Source organism: Macaca nemestrina, chromosome 13 (assembly GCF_043159975.1).
Source record: "Macaca nemestrina isolate mMacNem1 chromosome 13, mMacNem.hap1, whole genome shotgun sequence".
NCBI classification, from domain to species: domain Eukaryota; kingdom Metazoa; phylum Chordata; class Mammalia; order Primates; family Cercopithecidae; genus Macaca; species Macaca nemestrina.
Genome location: NC_092137.1, coordinates 72,750,986 through 72,772,067, shown reverse-complemented (window position 1 = coordinate 72,772,067; position 21,082 = coordinate 72,750,986). Strand labels below are relative to the sequence as shown.

Sequence of the window (21,082 nt, the reverse complement as noted above, 5' to 3'; positions counted from 1 at the left end):
GCGAACACCGTGAAACCCCGTCTCTACTAAAAAATACAAAAAACTAGCCGGGCGAGGTGGCGGGCGCCTGTAGTCCCAGCTACTCGGGAGGCTGAGGCAGGAGAATGGCGTAAACCTGGGAGGCGGAGCTTGCAGTGAGCTGAGATCCGGCCACTGCACTCCAGCCCGGGCTACAGAGCGAGACTCCGTCTCAAAAAAAAAAAAAAAAAAAAAAGAAATACTAAAAGGCTCCATCATAAAACTTAGAACTGAAAAACCAATTCAGTAAAGTTACAGGCTGTAAAATCAACATACAAAAATCAGTAGCCTTTTTATTCTTCAATAATGAAACAATAAAAAAGAAATCAAGAAGGCATTCCTATTTACAATAGCTTCAAAAACATTCAAATATCTAGGAATAAGTTTAACCAGGGAGGTGAAAAATGTCTGCAATGAAAACTACAAAACACTGATGAAAGAAATGGAAGAGAACACAAACAAATGGAAAGAAATACCATACTCATAGATCAGAAGAATAAATATCATTAGAATGACCATACTTCCCCAAGCAGTCTATAGATTCAATGCAATCCCTAACAAAGTATCAGTGTCATCTTTTACGGAAATAGAAAAAACAATCATAAAATTCATAGGGAACTAAAAAAAGAACGTGAATAGCCAGAACAATTCTGAGCAAAATCTAAAAGTACATACAAATAAATGAAGGATTGAAGTAAGGTTAGGAATGCATGAATGATTAGTATTAGAAAATTTTTCAAAGTTACTACTTTAGAAGATCGAAGAAGGAAAAATACGAGTATTTTGAAAGATACTAAAATCTTATTTTATATGTTAACATCTATTCTCATTAAAATTTCTGGAACACTTCTACTGAAACTGACAAATCCAGGAGGCAGAAACATCAGTATGTATATAGTTGAAATGACTGACATCATCAATCAAGTGAATCTAATGGACATTTATAGAATGTTTTATCCAACAGCAACTTATACAAAATATTCACCAAAACACACCATGTTCTAGGCAATAGAACATCCTTTAAATAGAAATTATACTAACATTCCTCTTAGAACATATGAAATTAAACTAGAAATGAGTAACAGAAAGGTAGAAAATGTCAAATTATTTGGAGATTAAACAACATCTTTCAAAATAAAACATGGTGAAAGAAAAAGTCTCAAGAGAAATATTTCAAAATAAACGAGAATTAAAATACAACTTATTATAATTTCTGAGATGCAGTGAAAGCATTACTCAGAGGGAAATTTGTACCATTAATAGCATATATTAGAAAGAAGAAAGATCTAAATTTAATAATCTGTACTTACACCATAGGATACTAGGCAAAGAACAATTTAAATCCAAAGTGAGCAATAATAATAATAACAACAATAATGAAAATTAGAACAGAAATCAATGAAAATGAAAACCAGTAGGGAAAATCAGTAGAGAAAATCCTGGATGGATGAGTAGGTGGAATTCAGTAGATTTTTAGGGCAGTGAAACTATCTAAATGATACTGTAATGGTGAATTAGTGACATTATGCATTTTTAAGTACCCACAGAACTTGATATCACAATGATTACACCCTAATGTAAACTAGGACTTTAGTTGATAATAAAATACCAATATCATTTCATTAATTGTAGAAATTGTACCACACCAATTTTAAATAGGGGCAGTAGCATGGAGGGTGGTGGTATATACAGAGGCAGTGTACTTCCTGCTTAAATTTTCTTTAAACCTAAAATACTAAAAAATAAAGACTTTTAATGAAAAAGACTTTTAGCAAAACAGAAATTCAAGGACACCTTAAGATTATTATACAAGTAATGTAAAGATGAAAGTATAGAAGTGCTCATTGAAATATTTAGAAGACCTGTTGAAAAACTATAAAACATCAAAGAAAAAATTGAAGAAATAAACAAAAAGATATCCTAGTTTGTGGATTGAAGAATTAACATTGTTAGAATTTCCATATTACCCAAAGTGATCTACATATTTAATACAATTCCTACCCAAATTCGAATGCATTTTTCATAGGAATAAAGTAAACAATAGTAAGATTCATATGGGACCACCAAACACTCCAAATAGCAAAAGCAATCTTGAGCAGAAAGAACAAAGCTGGAGGCATCAGTCTACCTGACTTCAAAATCTACTACACGCTGTAATAATCAAAATAGCATGATTCTGGCATAAAAACATACGCACAGACCAGTGGAACAAAATAACCCTGATATCATCCTACTAATGTACAGTCAGTTCATTTTTGACAAAGATGCCAAGAACACACAAAAGGGGAAAGGATAGTCTCTGAAAAAATAAGTGGTGTTGAGAAAACTGGATATCCACATTTACAAGAATGAAATTCATTCCTCATCTCACACCATATATAAAAATCCATATAAAATGGACATAAGACCTGAAACTAAAATTACTACAAAATAATATAGGAAAAAATCTCCATAACATTGATCTGGGCAATAATTTTTTTTAAGCTATGACTCCAAAAGCACAGGCAACAAATGTGAAAAAAGACAAATGATATTGATTTTATCAAACAGGAAAGCTTTTGCACTGCAAAGAAAACAACAGTTGAAGGATAACCTACAAAATGGCAGAACAGGCAGGGCATGGTGGCTCATGCCTGTAATCCCAGCACTTTGGGAGGCTAAGGCAGGCGAATCACTTGAGATCAAGAGTTTGAGACCAGCCTGACAACATGGTGAAACCCAATCTCTACTAAAAATACAAAAATTAGACAGGCATAGTGGCACACGCCTGTAATCCCAGCTACTCAGGAGGCTGAGGCAGGAGAATGCTTGAACCTGGGAGATGGAGGTTGCAGTGAGCCAAGATTGTGCCACTTCACTCCAGCCTAGATGACAGAGTGAGACTCCATCTCAAAAAAAAAACAAAACAAAACAAAAAAAAAATGGCAGAATATATTTGCCAACAATACAGCTGACAAGGCATGCATTTCTAGAATATATAAAGAACTAAAACAATTCAATAGCAAGAAAACAACCCGATGAGAAAATGGGCAAAGGTTTTGAATAGACATTTCTCAAGAGAAGACATACAAGTGACCAAGAGGTGTATGAAAAAATATTCAACATCGTTAGTCATCAGAAAAATAAAAACTAAAACCACAATTATATATGACTTTCCACCTGTTAGGTTGACTATTATCAAAAAGACAAATGGTAAGTATTGGAGAGGATGTGGAGAAAAGGAAACTCTTATATGGTGTTGGAATGTAAATTAGTATAGCCATTGTAGAAAACAGTATGGAGATTCCCCCCAAAATTAAAAATAGAACTATCATATGTTTCAGCAATCCCACTACTGGGTATGTTTCCAGAGGAAATGAAATCATTATATCATCAAGATATCTGCACTCACATGTTCATTGCAACATTTTCCACAATAGCTAAGATATTGATTTGACCTAAGTGTCTGTCAACTGGTGAATGCATAAAGACAATGTAGTATGTATACAGAATGAGATATTATACAGCCTTACAAAAGAAGGAAATCCTGCCATTTGCAACAACATAGAAACCTCATGGGAACATTGTATTAAGTGAAATAAGGAAGGCACAGAAAGAGAAATATGCATGATCTCATATGTAGAATCTAAAAATGTTGAATTCATAGAAACAGAGAATAGAATGATGGTTACCAGAGCTGGGGAATATTGTTGGGGAGTTTTTGGTCAAAGGATAGAAATTTTAAGTTAGATAGAAGGAATTAGTTCAAGAGATCTATTCTATAACATGATGATTATAGTTAATAACCATGTGTTATGTTCTTGAAAAATGCTAGCAGAGTACTTATAAGTACTCCTAACTCATAAAATAAGTATGTGAGGTAATGCATATGTTAATTATTAGGTTGGTGCAAAAGTAATTGTGATTTTTGCCATTAAAAGCGGTTTCTTTTGCACCAAACTTAGCTCAATTTAGCCATTTCAGTGTGTACATATTTCAAAACATCAAGTTGTACATGACAAATACATAATTTTTATATAATTTTTATCTATAAATCAAATTTTATAAATCATTGTTCACATAAGTAAACATAGTCACTGACTATGTTATAGTATGTAAATATATTGCAAAATTATTCCGACTTTAAAAATGTGAAAATGTAGAGGGCAGTACAAATTACAGAGAAATTCGGGAGATATAATTTACAGAACTCATTTTCTGACTGTGGAGGAAAGAATGGAATTTAAGATGTTGCTTAGATCTCTGCCTTGGTCTGAGTTGAACAGGTAAAGAGTGGTAAATATGCTGAGTCTCAACCTGGACCTACTTCTTTCTTTCTTTCTTTCTTTTTTTTTTTTTTTTTGAGATGGAGTCTTGCTATGTCACCCAGGCCGGAGTGCAGTGGCATAATCTCGCCTCACTGAAACCTCTCCTGCCTCAGCCTCCTGAGTAGCTGGGATTACAGAGTCCCACCACCACACCCAGCTAATTTTTATATTTTTAGTAGAGATGGGGTTTCACCATGTTGGCCAGGCTGGTCTTGAACTCCTGACCTCAGGTGATCCACCCACTTCGGCCTCCCAAAGTTCTGGGATTACATGCATGAGCCACTGCTCCTGGCCAATTATTTCAAAGTTTGTCTGGGTCAGAGATGTCCATGAAACACTCGCATATATGATTCTTGAATTAGAATGATTTTGGAGTAGATCTGTACTAAAGATAGAGATACTGGAAGCTATTGGATTTAATTAAATCACTCAAAGAAAGTGAGAAGATTTGTGTCCAGAGGAGTAAAAGGAAAGCCAGGAGAAAACCATCTAATGAATTCCACAGGAAGACGGAGTTTTAAAAAGAGAGTATTTAACAGAAGTTAAGGATGATCAGACTGAAAGTGAATATTGAAGGTGGTGGCAGGTACTTCGTAAGTTACTCTGCACAAGTCTATGTTGATGGAATTTTAGCATTGGAATACTGGTTGTCATAGAGTAATGTATGATCATTTGTCCTGAAAATATTTTTGTAAGAATATTAATCTCACCATACTTCTTAGGGCCTTTAATATGCTAGTGTATATCATGAATCTTTTATATAGGTATCTCAAACTTACATGATCTGGGCATTCTGCTTTTATTTTAACACGTCTTAGGATGCAAACAAAAAATTAGAAAAAACCTACACAATGGTTTTGAAAAAGAAAAAATTAAAGAAGACTGTGATATGACTCAGTATTCCCAGTTATATTCTAGGTTTCTTAATGGATATGTCAGATGGCTCTAAGCTCATAGAAATTTCTGCCCATATTGAAATCTGAGTGATGTTTCAAATTTTATATTTTTTCACAGGATGCTAGACATGCAGCTGAAGAAGAGATTTATACCAACTTAAACCAGAAGATTGACCAGTTCCTACAGCTGGCAGACTATGACTGGATGACTGGAGATTTGGGCAACAAAGCTAGTGATTACCTGGTAGACCTCATTGCCTTTCTTCGTAGCACCTTTGCTGTATTCACACACCTTCCTGTAAGTGACAGTTGCTCTTACATTGTCCTTTACCTATAAGAAGGTTTCCTTATAATTTAGTTTGGTGAAAGATGTTAGTTTCTGCTGTAACTACCCAGGAAGGTCTTCAGTATATAGAAGATCATGCTATATTTATTAACCTTTAATGATATTTAGAGGCTACTTCCATCATTTTTTCATTGACCTTTGCATTTTTTTCATTCTAAAAATGGTTCCTGGTATTATGTCTGCTTATCTTCCTATGATGTTCAAAGTTATTAGTAGAAAGACAATATAAAAGCCTTGGTAGAATTAAAAAAAGAAACTTAGTTAGAATTTCAGGTATGTATATTTTAGTCTTAGAATATTCTTTAATTTTTTTATATAAACTGAAATTCTGTGATGAAATGCTCCATCTTTTTTATCTAATTTGTCTATCTTTTCTCTGTTTTCTTAAGCATATTAATTATAGACATTCAAAATCATTCTTTACTACTTCTTATATATATTATACATACATATTTGTGGATTTTTTTTCTCTTGGTTTTCAATGATATGGTCCTGTCTCTTTCTAATATTTTTTGGTTGTTGTTGGACATTGTGTAAAATATGTAGAGATTCCAGGTGGTCATGTTTTCCTTTGCTAAGTAAATAGAATGGGCAGGTGGGTTGTGGTTTGAAGCTGACCACCTTAGAACCATCATGGACTGATTGGGGTTAATATTGGGTTGCAATTGTAGTGTACTTTGTTTGCCCTTGTTGGTAGGATATGGCTCTGCAGAGCTTTTAAAAAATGCCTGACATGTCATTGTCTTTTTAGCACCAAAGAGGACTATAGAAATTCCTGCTCTTCACAGAAACCTTGTCTGTTCAGCCTCCTGTACTCTTTGCTTTTAGCATCTGGCAAATGTCTTGAGAAGGAGACTTAGCAGTACCCAGTACCAGCAATTGCTGACAGGAAAGAAAGTGTTGGGGATTGCCAGTGTTAATTTACCGTCCCTAATGAGGTTTCAGTTCCTACGTGATCTGAATGTTTGTGTACCCCCCAAAATCATATGTTGAATCTAATAACCAGTGTGATTACATTAGGAGGTGAGGTCTTGGGAGGTGATAGATTATGACGGTAGAGCCTCACACATGGGATTAGTATACATATAAAAGAGACTTCAGAGAGCTGCCTTGTTCCTTGTGGCCTTGTGAGGATATGGGGATACAGAAAGAAGACTCCTTTTTTATTTTGCACTAGGAAATAGGCCTTCATCAGACACTGAATCTGCTGGTACCTTGATGCTGGACTTCCAAGCCTCCAGAACTGTGAGAATTCTTTTGTTTATAAGCTACATTCTATGGAATTTTGTTACATTATTCTGAATGAACTAAGATAGTTCCCATCATTTTTAGGCATCCTTCTACTAGTGAGTCTTTTTCTCTGAAACACTGTGAAACTGAGAGAAATCTCCTTGCTTTTCAAAGATTTTGGCTTAAACCCTTATTTTCCTCAGTTGTTTAGCTTTAGAATTCAGTAAATATCTTGAGGGTAATACTAGTCCTGAAACCTCTAATTGTGTCAGTCTAGTCCATTGGAAGCAGCATAGATTCCATGTTTTTTTCACCCACTAGTAGATAGTCTCTGCCTGGTTTTAAGATTCTCAGTCTGTTGCCCTTGCCTACATTCCTCAAATACCCACAAGGAAAGCTGCAGATTTTCACCTCACCTTTAAAAGGTTCTGTCCTCTATGCAGGTTTATTCCCTTTAGTCTTCATTGCTTCACAGCACCTGATACCTTTTAATATGTTTTTTCTGCATGTTTTACTTCCTCTACTGGTTGTTCCTAGTGGGAGCATTTACCTGCAGAAAAATATGTCATTTTATCTAGCTTCATCCTGATACCAAAGCCAGACAAAAAGAGCACACACAAAAAAACTATGAGTTAATCTCACAATTATGGATAGAGATAAAATAAATAAAATTTTAGCAAGTTAATTCCAAGTGTTTTAAGAAAGTAATTTTGTACTAGTGTGTAGGATTTATTCCAGAAATGCAAGGATGGTTTGATATTTTAGAAAATCTGTTAATATAATTTATCACATTACTAGGTGAAGGAGATAAAGTTGCTTGATGTATTCTAGAAAGACATTTTATTACATCCAGGCTACATTCTTGATTTAAAAACAAAGTTTACTAAATTCCAAGCAGGATAATATTTCAATAACATAAAAAAGAACATCTATTTGAAATTTAGTAGCCACCATAGATTTAACAGTAGAACAATAAAACATTTATTTTCATTGACATCAGGAATTGGGTGAAGATGCTTCTCACCAACACTTTAGAAGTTCTATCAAATAAACGTAAAAAAAGAATAAATTACATTGTAATGAGCCATGCATGTCTTAGTCCATTCCTGCTCCCATAACAAGATACTTTAGACTGAGAAATTTATAAACAACAGAAATTTGTTTCTCATAGTGCTGGAGGCTGAAAAGTCCAATATTAAGATGTCAGCAGATTCAGTGTCTGACGAAGTCCTGTTATTCATAAATGGCACCTCTGTATCCTTACATGGCAGAGAAGGCAAAAAGGACAAACTCACTCCCACAATCCCTTCTATATAGGCACTAATCCAATTAATGAGTGATGTAATCACTTCCGAAAAGCCCTTCCTGACAAAATGTAAAAATTAAAATAATATATAAAAGTTGCATTGGGGATTAAATTGCAATATGAATTTTGGCAAGGCTCAAACATTTCAAACCATAGCACATGCACATTATTATTCATAGGTTATTATTATCTAGATAGAACATACTAAAAATTCGTTAAGACCAATAAGAATTTAGGTTAGATGGTTCACTTAGAAAACAAATAAACTTTTCTTATATTAGCAATGCCCACATAGAAAATATATTGTCAAAACTGCCTTATTTACTACTGGGACATAGATATAATTTTTCTATGCAGCTACTCAGCAAGTAAATTTAGAAATAATATGACAACCTTACAGAGTAAAATAAAAGATACTTTCTTATGCACAAATATATATGGTATTCCAGGACGGGAATATTTCATTTTGTAGAAAGTTTTTTCAAATTTAGTCTAATTGCAGTAAGTACCAAGTAAATTTGTTTAGGCAGGAATCTTAATTAAATAATTCTGAAATTCATTTGTAAGCAAAAATGCACAATATTTGGTAAAAAAAGATAACATGAACATAATTTGTAACTATTAATAAGACATACATATTAAGCTTGTGTGGTATTTTTGACTATAAACTAGTCAGAAATAAGAAAATGGTAACATTCATTATTTGTGAGAAATATTTGTGGAAATAGGTATTTTTATACATTGTTGCTAGGGGTCTAAGTTATTATAGTCTTTTTGGAGATCAGTTTTTCAATATGCCTCAGAAACCCCTCAAAATGTGCTTACCTTTTTACTATGTAATTCCCCTTTTAGAATTTGAACTTAATGAAATAATCATGGTTGTATTATAATATTCAAATATAACTATATTTAATGCAATGTATTTTGTATAGAGAGGAGTTGGTACCAATTAAAAATCCAATAAACAAATTTGTTCACAAATTAAAGTATTGTATATTCATATGTGATATCATTCATTCATTAAATTAATGTAAATTTGTATTTATTCATTAAAAATATGTTCACTATTTCTTAACTGGAAAAACAGATATGATCTTATTTTAATACATATATACACTAATTAAATATCTATATTATATACAATGTAAGTCTAGAATTGTATACTCCGTGGTTTATCCTTATTTCTGTGTAGCTTTTAGGTTTTCCTTTTTGTTTGTGTTTTTAGAAAATGTTTTCTGAATTGAAACATCTGCTGCTTTTATAATGCTGGGGGTATGTGGAGGTGATATTTAGAATAATGTTTTCCATCTCAATAATTATTGTATTTAATTACTAATTTATATTTTAAAATTGCTTTTGCCAGCCCACCTGTCCCCATTTCATCATGCTGTCATATTTCAGCACCATACTTTGTACTCCTTACTTTAACCTCTAGGTCATTTAGAAGCAGTAATGTGGATCAAGCTGGTGCTTGTCTGAATTAAAGTGCATGCTTTTTCTACCCGTAGAGTTGTGAACTTTCTTGCAAGGCTATACTGTAAGTAACTAGTTGAGGTTTATTTCCCCCTCTTTTGTTTTTTCTAAACTGCCATTTTTACCTAAATACTGTAAAACAGCTCAGTGTGGATAGAGTTGATTCTACCACTCAGGCTTTGGAACCACTTACCATGGACCATTCAGAATCAAAGTAGGAAGTAACTGACAGGCTTAAGTCCTCAATATTGCTTCCATTGGTGCTGTATTTCTGTCTTGTCTATACTTTTCTGAAGCTACGCTTTTATAATTAATTGCGTTCACCAACCAGTATATTCTCTAGAATCAGATGACTTCTTAAACTACCCCACCTGGTTTTCCACAAAATAGATTGCCTAACATTTGCGTTTATGTTGCCCAGAATGCTAGATAATTTCCTCATGGAACCCCGTATTAGTCACAAAACAGCTGTGTCTAAGATTTGCCCTTGGGCATTATTAGAGAAAGAATGGGAGCGAAAAGAGTTCGTTTCTGAAAAAGAACCCAAATCATTTGTCTTTTACTTACTATAAATATTCTCTTTTCATATTTGAAATTCTCTGGCAGAAGTGGCTCTCTGTCAGAGAGGGATTGATCAATAGAAAAAATGTATATAGAGAGGACTGTTAGGCTGGGCTCGGTGGCTCACGCCTGTAATGCCAGCACTTTGGGAGGCCGAGACGGGCGGATCACGAGGTCAGCAGATCGAGACCGTCCTGGCTAACACGGTGAAACCCCGTCTCTACCAAAAAATACAAAAAACTAGCCGGGCGAGGTGGCGGGCGCCTGTAGTCCCAGCTACTCCGGAGGCTGAGGCAGGAGAATGGCGTAAACCCAGGAGGCGGAGCTTGCAGTGAGCTGAGATCCAGCCACTGCACTCCAGCCTGGGCGACAGAGCGAGATGCCGTCTCAAAAAAAAAAAAAAAAAAAAAAAAAAAAAGACAAGGCAAATTCTGTCTTGTTCTCTTACATTTTGGAATCCCCAGTTTCTCTTAATTTTCAGGGATATTTTACCACATCACAGCAGCAACATAGCCAATGGAATAGGTCAGTGTCTAGAAATGTGTTTGTGTGTGCCACAGAGACACAGAGGGAAAATAACGAGTGTGTTTGTTTGCAGATTATTCTCATTGTTAGATAGTCAGTGGTCAGAGGGGAAAATTATTTAATTTTGCAACTGTTTTTTCCCTTGAAGTTTTCGTGACCTAGGCGGCCTACCTATATTCATGAGGCACCCAGAAATGATTGTAATGATATTTTCCACATTTAGAGTTTTTAAATCTTACTGTTTCCCTCGAGTTAACAGATGAGGTAAGTACACACACATTTTTTTGAGACTTCAGTTGTATAATTTACAATTGCATGCACAGTTACCCATTTTGCATGCTCAGCATAAGAGCATATTTTTGAGAATTTATTATTGTTATCCTGATAATTATCTTTCAGAAATGCTTAAGAGAGGAAATGCTATCTCAAGTAACAGACCCACAGGATGGAATCCTGAGTTTGTTTTCGCTGTCTGCTGTTAATGTTAATTTGTATGACATAGGACAAGATTTCTCATGGCCCACCTTGGTTTGTGGGTTAAGTGTGGAAATTCTCCTAGTTTCTTTGTCTAGTAATACAGTGATACCTATCCCTGGCCTTACTTTCTCTTAGGTCATCCTTAAGAGAAAATTATTTTCTACATATAAGTTTCTGAAATTCTTCCCATTTAAAATCCTTTAAAAACTGACATTTCTTTTAGTACTCACTTTATTTCCAGGAATTGCTGCCATCTCCGACCTAACCAAATGATTCTGCTACTGAAGAACTGTCAGTACTCCCATTAAGTACAAAATCTTTTCTGTGTCCACCAAGACTTTTCATAATGGGACCTTAAACTACCTTTCTGTCTTTTTCTCTGTCTCTGTCTCTCTTTTCTATTTACCAGAGATTCTCCTCCCATAATGAAGTAATGCTCTTTGTTAACCATACCCAACTGTTTTCTCCCTGGGTCTTTTTTTTTTTTTTTTTTAATGCCTTTTGTCTACTTTTACTGCTTCTGCCCTTTAACTATGTGTGTTGAAAATCTTACATACTTCAAGGTTCATTTCAAGTACCACACCTTCTATGAGGCCTTACCAGTTCTCCTAACCAGATGTGACATCTTCCTTTGTGGCACTTTTTTAAATGGCACTAATTAAATTTTACCTTGGGCTGGATGTGTCATTCATTTGTGTACTTTATTCAGGAAAGGAGACAATGGTAATTAAAGCATCTGCTGTATTCCAAATGCTTTATATGTGTTATATGTCATCCCAGTTGATGAGGACTCAAAATACCCCAACCAGATAAGTATTAATATTATTATTATATTTTATGATGAGACCATAAACTCAAGAAGAATATGTACTTTGTAAGGGATACAGCAAATAGGGGAAAGGGTTAGGATTTAAACAAATTTATTTGACTTATAATTTTTTCCATTATACTCTCCTGTCTATTAGACTGGTTGCCAACTATGGACTGGTGAACCCTGTGGATAAAGACCTTGTCCTTTTCGTCTGTATTTCTGTGTATAGTGCAGCAACTTGCACGAAATAGTGCACAATAAGTTTTTATGGAGTTTACCTGTTTTGAGTAATAAAGTAACTGAATTCCTGCCTGGGCATTGACAATCATTTTTGGGTCATATATCATTAAAAGTAACCATTTAATTATAGAAAAGAGAAGTAAAAAGCTATTATTTTGAGATAATGACCAAAAGTTTGCTTAGGTTAAAATTCTAAATTGGTCTTTCTCCTTCCATATCCTCTTGTTTCTCCAAATAAGAAAGAGCATGGTTTTCATGTGACAGAATTTTAATTATAAAATGCCTTGCATTCATGTGTTAGTAATGTTAACATTTCTTGTATATGTCATTATCCCATTTCTTTTTTCAAAAAAGCAACCTCTATGATATATGGACAGTCACTATTTTCCCCATTTAACAAATATGGAAACTGAGGCCTAACAGGTCTTGCCCAGAGATCAGAAAGTTAATCAATTATGGGGCTAGATCCTATGTCATTTTACCCTGGGTCATGCTCTTTTCACTATATCAAGCTGTCTCTTAATATTTAACAATAGCTACTATCTTTTGAGTACATACCATGTACCAGTTACTGTGCAGAGTGTCCTCTCCCTCTCTGTCTCTCTTTCTTTCTCTCTTTCTGTGTGTGTATACATATACACCCATATATATACACACACATAGACACGTAGGTGTATATATTCTAATGTACATGTATGTATGTATTAATATATATATTTATTCTCATTTATTCCTTGCAACAAATTTGTGAAAACATTGTTATTCTCCCAGTTTACAAATTAGAAACGAAAAATTAGGTAGACGGGTGGTTCCAAGATGGCTATAGATGGGTGAGTCCAAGATAGACAAATAGGAACAGCTCCAGTCTACAGCTCCCAGTGTGAAGGATGCAGAAGACTGGTGATTACTGCATTTTCAACTGAGGTACCGGATTCATCTCATGGGGGCTTCTTGGACAGTGGGGGCAGGACAGTGGGTGCAGCCCACCGAGCATGAGCTGAAGCAGTGCAAGGCATCGCCTCACATGGGAAGTACAAGGGGTCAGGGAATTCCCATTCCTAGCCAAGGGAAGTGATGATGGATGGCATCTGGGAAATTGGGTCACTCCCACCCTAATACTGCGCTTTTCCAATGATCTTAGCAAATGGCACGCCAAGAGATTATATCCTGCGCCTGGCTTGGAGGGTCCTACGCCCATGGAACCTCCCTCATTGCTAGCCCAGGAGTCTGAGATCGAACTGCAAGGTGGTAGCGAGGGTGGGGGAGTGGCGCCCGCCATTGCTGAGGCTTGAGCAGGTAAACAAGCTCGAACTGGGTGGAGCCCACCACAGCTCAAGGAGGCCTGCCTGCCTCTACAGACTCCACCTCTGGGCACAGGGCATAGCCAAACAAAAGGCAGCAGAAACCTCTGCAGAATTAAATGTCCCTGTCTGACAGCTTGGAAGAGAGTAGTGGTTTTCCCAGCACACAGTTTGAGATCTTGAGAACAGACAGACTGCGTACTCAAGTGGGTCCCTGACCTCCGAATAGCCTAACTGGGAGGCACCCTCCAGTAGGGGCAGACTGACACCTCACATGGCTGGGTACCCCTCTGAGATGAAGCTTCCAGAGGAATGATCAGGCAGCAACATTTGCCATTCAGCACTATTCGCTGTTCTACAGCCGCTGCTGCTGATACCGAGGCAAACAGGGTCTGGAGTGGACCTCTAGCAAACTCCAACAGACCTGCAACTGAGGGTCCTGATTGTTAGAAGGAAAACTAACAAACAGAAAGGACATCCACACCAAAACCCCATTTGGAGATCACCGTCATCAAAGACCAAAGGTAGATAAAACCACAAAGATGGGGGAAAAACAGAGCAGAAAAGCTGAAAAATCTAAAAATCAGACCACCACTACCCCTCCAAAGGAACGCAGCTCCTTGCCATCAATGAAACAAAGCTGGACGGAGAATGACTTGGACGAGTTTAGAGAAGAACACTTCAGACTTCTCCGAGCTAAAGGAGGAAGTTCGAACCCATTGCAAATAAGCTAAAAACCTTGAAAAAAGATTAGACAAATGGATAACTAGACTAACCAGTGTAGAGAAGTCCTTAAATGACCTGGTGGAGATGAAACCATGGCACAAGAACTACGTGACAAATGCAGAAGCTTCAGTAGCCAATTTGATCAACTGGAAGAAAGGGTATCAGTGATTGAAGATCAAATGAATGAAATGAAGCAAGAAAAGAAGTTCAGAGAAAAAAGAGTTAAAGAAAATGAACAAAGCCTCCAAGAAATATGGGACTATGTGAAAAGACCAAATCTATGTCTGATTGGTGTACCTGAAAGTGACAGGGAGAATGGAACCAAGTTGAAAAACACTCTGCAGGATATTATCCAGGAGAATTTCCCCAACCTAGCAAGGCAAGACAACATTCAAATGTAGGAAATACAGAAAACACCACAAAGATACTCCTCGAGAAGAGCAGCTCCAAGACACCTAATTGTCAGATTCACCAAAGTGGAAATGAAGAAAAGAATGTTAAGGGCAGCCAGAGAGAAAGGTTGAGTTACCCAAAAAGGGAAGCCCATCAGACTAACAGCAGATCTCTCGGCAGAAACTCTACAAGCCAGAAGACAGTGGGGGCCAATATTCAACATTCTTAAAGAAAAGAATTTTCAACTCAGAATTTCATATCCAACCAAACTAAGCTTCGTAAGTGAAGGAGAAATAAAATCCTTTACAGACAAGCCAATGCTGAGAGATTTTGTCACCACCAGGCCTGCCCTACAAGAGCTCCTGAAGGAAGCACTAAACATGGAAAGGAACAACTGGTATCAGCCACTGCAAAAACATGCCAAATTGTAAAGACCATCGATGCTAGGAAGAAACTGCATCAACTAACGGGTAAAATAATCAGCTAGCATCATAATGACGGATCAAATTCACATATAACAATATTAACCTTAAATGTAAATGTAGATGCTCCAATTAAAAGACACAGACTGGCAAATTGGATAAAGAGTCAAGACCATCAGTGTGCTGTATTCAGGAGACCATCTCACAAACATAGGCTCAACATAAAGGGATGGAGGAAGATCTAACAAGCAGATGGAAACCAAAAAAAGGCAGGGGTTGCAATTCTAGTCTCTGATAAAACAGACTTTAAACTATCAAAGATCAAAAGAGACAAAGAAGGCCATTATATAATGGTAAAGGGATCAATTCAACAAGAAGAGCTAACTATCCTAAATATATATGCTCCCAATACAGGAGCACCCAGATTCATAAAGCAAGTCCTTAGAGACCTACAAAGAGACTTAGACTCCCACACAATAATAATGACACCCCACTGTCAACATTAGACAGATCAACGAGACAGAAAGTTAACAAGGATATCCAGGAATTGAACTCATCTCTGCACCAAGCAGACCTAATAGACATCTACAGAACTCTCTACCCCAAATCAACAGACTATACATTCTTCTAACCACCACATCACACTTATTCCAAAATTGACCACATAGTTGGAAGTAAAGCACTCCTCAGCAAATTCAAAAGAATGGAAATTACAACAAACTGTCTTCAGACCACAGTGCAATCAAACTAGAACTCAGGATAAAGAAACTCACTCAAAACTGCTCAACTACATGGAAACTGAACAACCTGCTCCTGAATGACTGCTGGGTACATAGTGAAATGAAGGCAGCAATAAAGATATTCTTTGAAACCAATGAGAACAAAGACACATCATACCAGAATCTCTGGGACATATTTAAAGCGGTGTGTAGAGGGAAATTTATAGCACTAAATGCCCACAAGAGAAAGCAGGAACGATCTAAAATTGACACCCTGACATCACAATTAAAAGAACTAGAGAAGCAAGAGCAAACACATTCAAAAGCTAGCAGAAGGCAAGAAATAACTAAGATCAGAGCAGAACTGAAGGAGATAGAGACACAAAAAACCCTTCAAAAAATCAATGAATCCAGGAGCTGGTTTTTTGAAAAGATCAACAAAATTGATAGACCACTAGCAAGACAAATAAAGAAGAAAAGAGAGAAGAATCAAATAGACACAATAAAAAATGATAAAGGGGATATCACCACAGATCCTACAGAAGTACAAACTACCATCAGAGAATACTATAAACAGCTCTACGCAAATAAACTAGAAAATCTAGAAAAATTGATAAATTCCTGGACACATACACTCTCCCCCGACTAAACCAGGAAGAAGTTGAATCCCTGAGTAGACCAATCATAGGCTCTGAAGTTGAGGCAATAATTAATAGCCTACCAACCAAAAAAAGTCCAGGACCAGATGGATTCACAGCCGAATTCTACCAGAGGTACAAGGAGGAGCTGGTACCATACCTTCTGAAACTATTCCATTCAATAGAAAAAGAGGGACTCCTCCCTGACTCATTTTATGAGGCCTGCATCATCCTGGTAACAAAGCCTGGCAGAGACACAACAAAAAAAGAGAATTTTAGACCAATATCCCTGATGAACATTGATGCAAAAATCCTCAATGAAATACTGGCAAACTGAATCCAGCAGCACATCAAAAAGCTTATCCACCATGATCAAGTGGGCTTCATCCCTGGGATGCAAGTCTGGTTCAACATATGCAAATCAGTAAATGCAATCCAGCATATAAAGAGAACCAAAGACAAAAACCACATGATTATCTCAATAGATGGAGAAAAGGCCCTCAACAAAATTTAGCAGCCCTTCATGCTAAAAACTCTCAATAAATTAGGTACTGATGGGATGTATCTCAAAAAATTAGAGCTATTTATGACAGACCCACAGCCAATATCATACTGAAGGGGCAAAAACTGGAAAAATTCCCTTTGAAAACTGGCACAAGACAGGGATGCCCTCTCTCACCACTCCTATTGAACACAGTGTTGGAAGTTCTGGCTAGGGCAATCAGGCAGGAGAAAGAAATAAAGTGTATTCAGTTAGGAAAAGAGGAAGTCAAATTGTCCCTGTTTGCAGATGACATGATTGTATATTTAGAAAACTCCATTGTCTCAGCCCAAAATCTCCTTAAGCTGATAAGCAACTTCAGCAAAGTCTCGGGATACAAAATCAATGTGCAAAAATCACAAGCATTCTTATACCCCAATGACAGACAAACAGAGAGCCAAATCATGACTAAACTCGCATTCACAATTGCTTCAAAGAGAATAAAATACCTAGGAATCCAACTTACAAGGGATGTAAAGGACCTCTTCAAGGAGAACTACAAGCCACTGCTCAATGAAATAAAAGAAGACACAAACAAATGGAAGACCATTCCATGCTCATGGATAGGAAGAATCAATATCATGAAAATGCCCATACTGCCCAAGGTAATGTATAGAGTCAGTGCCATCCTCATCAAGCTACCAATGACTTTCTTCACAGAATTGGAAAAAACTACTTTAAAGTTCATATGGAACCAAAAAAGAGCCCGCATAACCAAGACAATCCTAAGCCAAAAGAACAAAGCTGGAGGCATCACGCTACCTGACTTCAAACTATACTACAAGGCTACAGTAACCAAAACAGTATGATGCTGGTACCAAAACAGAGATATAGACCAATGGAACAGAACAGAGCCCTCAGAAGTAATACCACACATCTACAACCATCTGATCTTTGTCAAATCTGAGAAAAACAAACAATGGAGAAAGGATTCTCTATTTAATAAATGGTGCTGGGAAAACTGGCTAGCTGTATGTAGAAAGCTGAAACTAGATCCCTTCCTTACACCATATAGAAAAATTAAATCAAGATGAATTAAAGACTTAAATGTTAGACCTAAAACCATAAAAACCCTAGAAGACAACCTAGGCAATACCATCAGGACATAGACATGGGCAAGGACTTCATGTCTAAAACACCAAAAGCAATGGCAACAAAATCAAAAATTGACAATTGTGATCTAATTAAACTAAGGCGCCTCTGCACATCAAAAGAAACTACTATCAGAGTGAACAGGCAGCCTACAGAATGGGAGAAAATTTTAGCAATGTACTCATCTGACAAAGGACTAATACCCAGAATGTAAATGATGAGTTAATGGGTGCAGCACACCAACATGGCACATGTATACCTATGTACTGAACCTGCTCGTTGTGCACATGTACCCTAGAACTTAAAGTATAATAAAAATATAATATAGAAAAAGAAAAAAATTAGAATAGCTTACACATTAGTAAACATAGAGAGGTTTACTATTGTGTCAAAAACTACTCATCTAGAATTAGGGAATCTGGGTGCAAACTGCCTCCAAAGCCCTTATTCTTTCCCCCTAGGCTATATAATACCTGTAAACTATGTATGAGAAGCACTAAGCTATGTTTCATAGAGCCATCATTTAAGTACCTTTTTTTCTGTGGGATTCTTATTCAGAATCTTTTTTGTTAGTTCATAAAATTTTAGTCATGATGACCAGAATTTAGTCACAATTCCCGGTATGGGGGATAAATTGTGGTAACATCCCCATAAAGTAGAAACTCTATCTGGTAATGGGAAATATATCAATAAGTGGGTTGCTTGTTTCTAACCTAACTTGAGTTCCCTTCTTTGACACCTTATGTGGAAATTCTCTCATCTACTGATAAAAATGATCCTGTAATTTAGCTCAATTCTTATGACTTTCTCTGGAACAAAATAAAGAAGTTCCAGGTGTCCTCAAAGAGGACTAGAAGCATCAGATCCTTTAGGATACAACCACGTTTTTCTTCATTACATTAATTACATAGGTAGAGCCAACATTCAAGTTTTTTTTCTTTTTCCCTGATGGAGCACAAATTACTGATAATTACTGATGATTTTTCTGCCTATCGAGAAAGTGATTTATGTTTCCTGTTTCCATGCAGTTAACTTTTATGTTATTTGAGCTACGCAGAGTATATTGAAATAAAAACATTTGCTTCTTATGAATGTGGTATTGGGATCTTTTGTTTAGTTAATCACTTAAATACTTTAGAGGTTCTATATTTCTTCAGAAATATCTTTGTGTGTTGAGTTATTACCTAGGACTTTTCGCCCCATAAAGCTACTATTACCAAGCCAGAACTCTTCTTTCTGGTAGTGTCCAGCCAGTAATCCTTTGCCTTTTTAATGATAATGACCTTTGAGTCTTCTTCTGCTCATATAATTGTTAAATAAAAGCTTAAGTTTGTTTGGTTCCAAAAGCCATTTACTTCTAATCCTGTTTTTGTTGATAAGGTAGAAAATAAGGAGAATCTAGAATTTAACATACTGCAAAATTCCACACTTACAAATTTTCATATTTGATTTCCTTTTCTTCCTTTTCTTTTTCTATTCCTTTTTTGTTTGTTTGTGTGTTTTTGTTGGGATAGAATCTCACTCTGTCACCCAGACTGGAGTGCCATGATGTGATAACAGCTCACTGCAGCCTTGCCCTTTCAAGCCCAAGCAATCCTCACACACAGAAAAAAAGCATCTAGGTCTACAGGTGTGTGCTGCCATTCCTGGCTAATGTATTAATGTTTTGGTGAGATGGGGTCTCACTGTGTTGCCCAGGTTGGTCTTGAACTTCTGGGCTCAAGTAATCTTCCCACCTTGGCCTCCCAAAGTGCTGGGATTATAAGCGTAAGCCACTGCACCTGGTAAGAGTCAGCGATTCCAGTGAGAATATGTTAGATATTGCTATACTTGGTCTCTTCAGTATCTTTGATACCTGATATGGTTTGGTGCTGTGTCCCCACCCAAATTTCACCTTGAATTGTAATAATCCCCATGTGTCAAGGGTGGGACCAGGTGGAGGTAATTGAACCATGGGAGTAGTTTCCACCATGCTGTTCACATGATAGTGAAATCTGATGGTTTTGTAAGGCACTTCCCCCTTCTCTCAGCACTCATTCTCTCTCCTGCTGCCCTGTGAAGATGTGCTTTCTGCCATGATTGTAAGTTTCCAGAGTCCCGACCAGCCATGCGGAACTGTGAGTCAATTAACCTTCTTTTCTTTATAGATTGCCCAGTCTTGAGTATTTCTTCATAGGAGAGTGAGAACAGACTAATACAATACATTTAAAAGATGAAGAGGAGATTGCTTGAATTCTTTCTTATTGATGCTAAAGTTGTGGGGTGTTGAGTTTTATCAGAGGACAAAATAGTTATTTCATCATTGTTAATATCATCAAATAATTAAAAACCTTAACTGTGTAATGATAGGCAAACTGTTATATAAACTTTAATACTATTATTCAGTGATATGTTATGCATTTATGTAAACTAATTTTATGAAATTTAAATTATAACCTTGCAAAGCACTTTTGTTAAATGAAAGAAACAGAATGAAAGTTTTATAAGCAAAATGATTGCAAACATGTAAAATCATGTTCATAGTGAGAAAAAAGTTCACCAAGAAATATTTAAAATAATTATGTTGGTAGTGTGACTTCTTAGTTTTCTTCAAAATTGTTCTTGGCATTTTAAAAGTCTTTAAGCATTTCCTTTATTTAACAGAAGTTGTAGACCTTTACAGCTTCTCTCTCAGTTCAGATTTCCTTTTGCTTATAAATTCAAAGTGAAACAAAAAATATCCACATTTTTAGATTATTTTATGTGCCAGTATCCTTCATTTATCTCATCTTCATTTGCAAAGTAGCCCTTTTTTACTTTTTACTTAATCTTTTTACAGGTTAAATTTAGGTATAGGTAGGTTAAATCATTGTTTAAGACCTTATAAAGAATATGTTTTTGGAATACAGATTTAAATTGAGATCTCTCTAATTCCGAAGCATATGCTCTTTTTGCTACAGTAAACTAGTTGCTTTTCCCCTAATATTTCCAAGTCTAAAGGAAGGTATTTGGGTCTGTAGGAGTGCTGTTGAATTGAGGTTTCCAAGCAAACTTCTAGGCAAGGGGACTGAGAAGCATGGT

The 21,082-nt window shown here is 36.2% G+C and overlaps 1 protein-coding gene across 6 annotated transcripts in view; it reads left to right on the top strand.

Moving 5' to 3' along the window:
* Positions 1–21,082, top strand: part of LOC105465254 (exocyst complex component 6B) — a 676,825-nt gene that overhangs the window by 357,503 nt on the left and 298,240 nt on the right. For all 6 annotated transcript variants that reach the window (XM_011713573.3, XM_071076900.1, XM_071076905.1 and 3 more), the window contains one exon: positions 5,340–5,519. In XM_011713573.3, the coding sequence (XP_011711875.1) occupies positions 5,340–5,519 (180 nt within the window). The remainder of the gene's footprint in view (positions 1–5,339; positions 5,520–21,082) is intronic.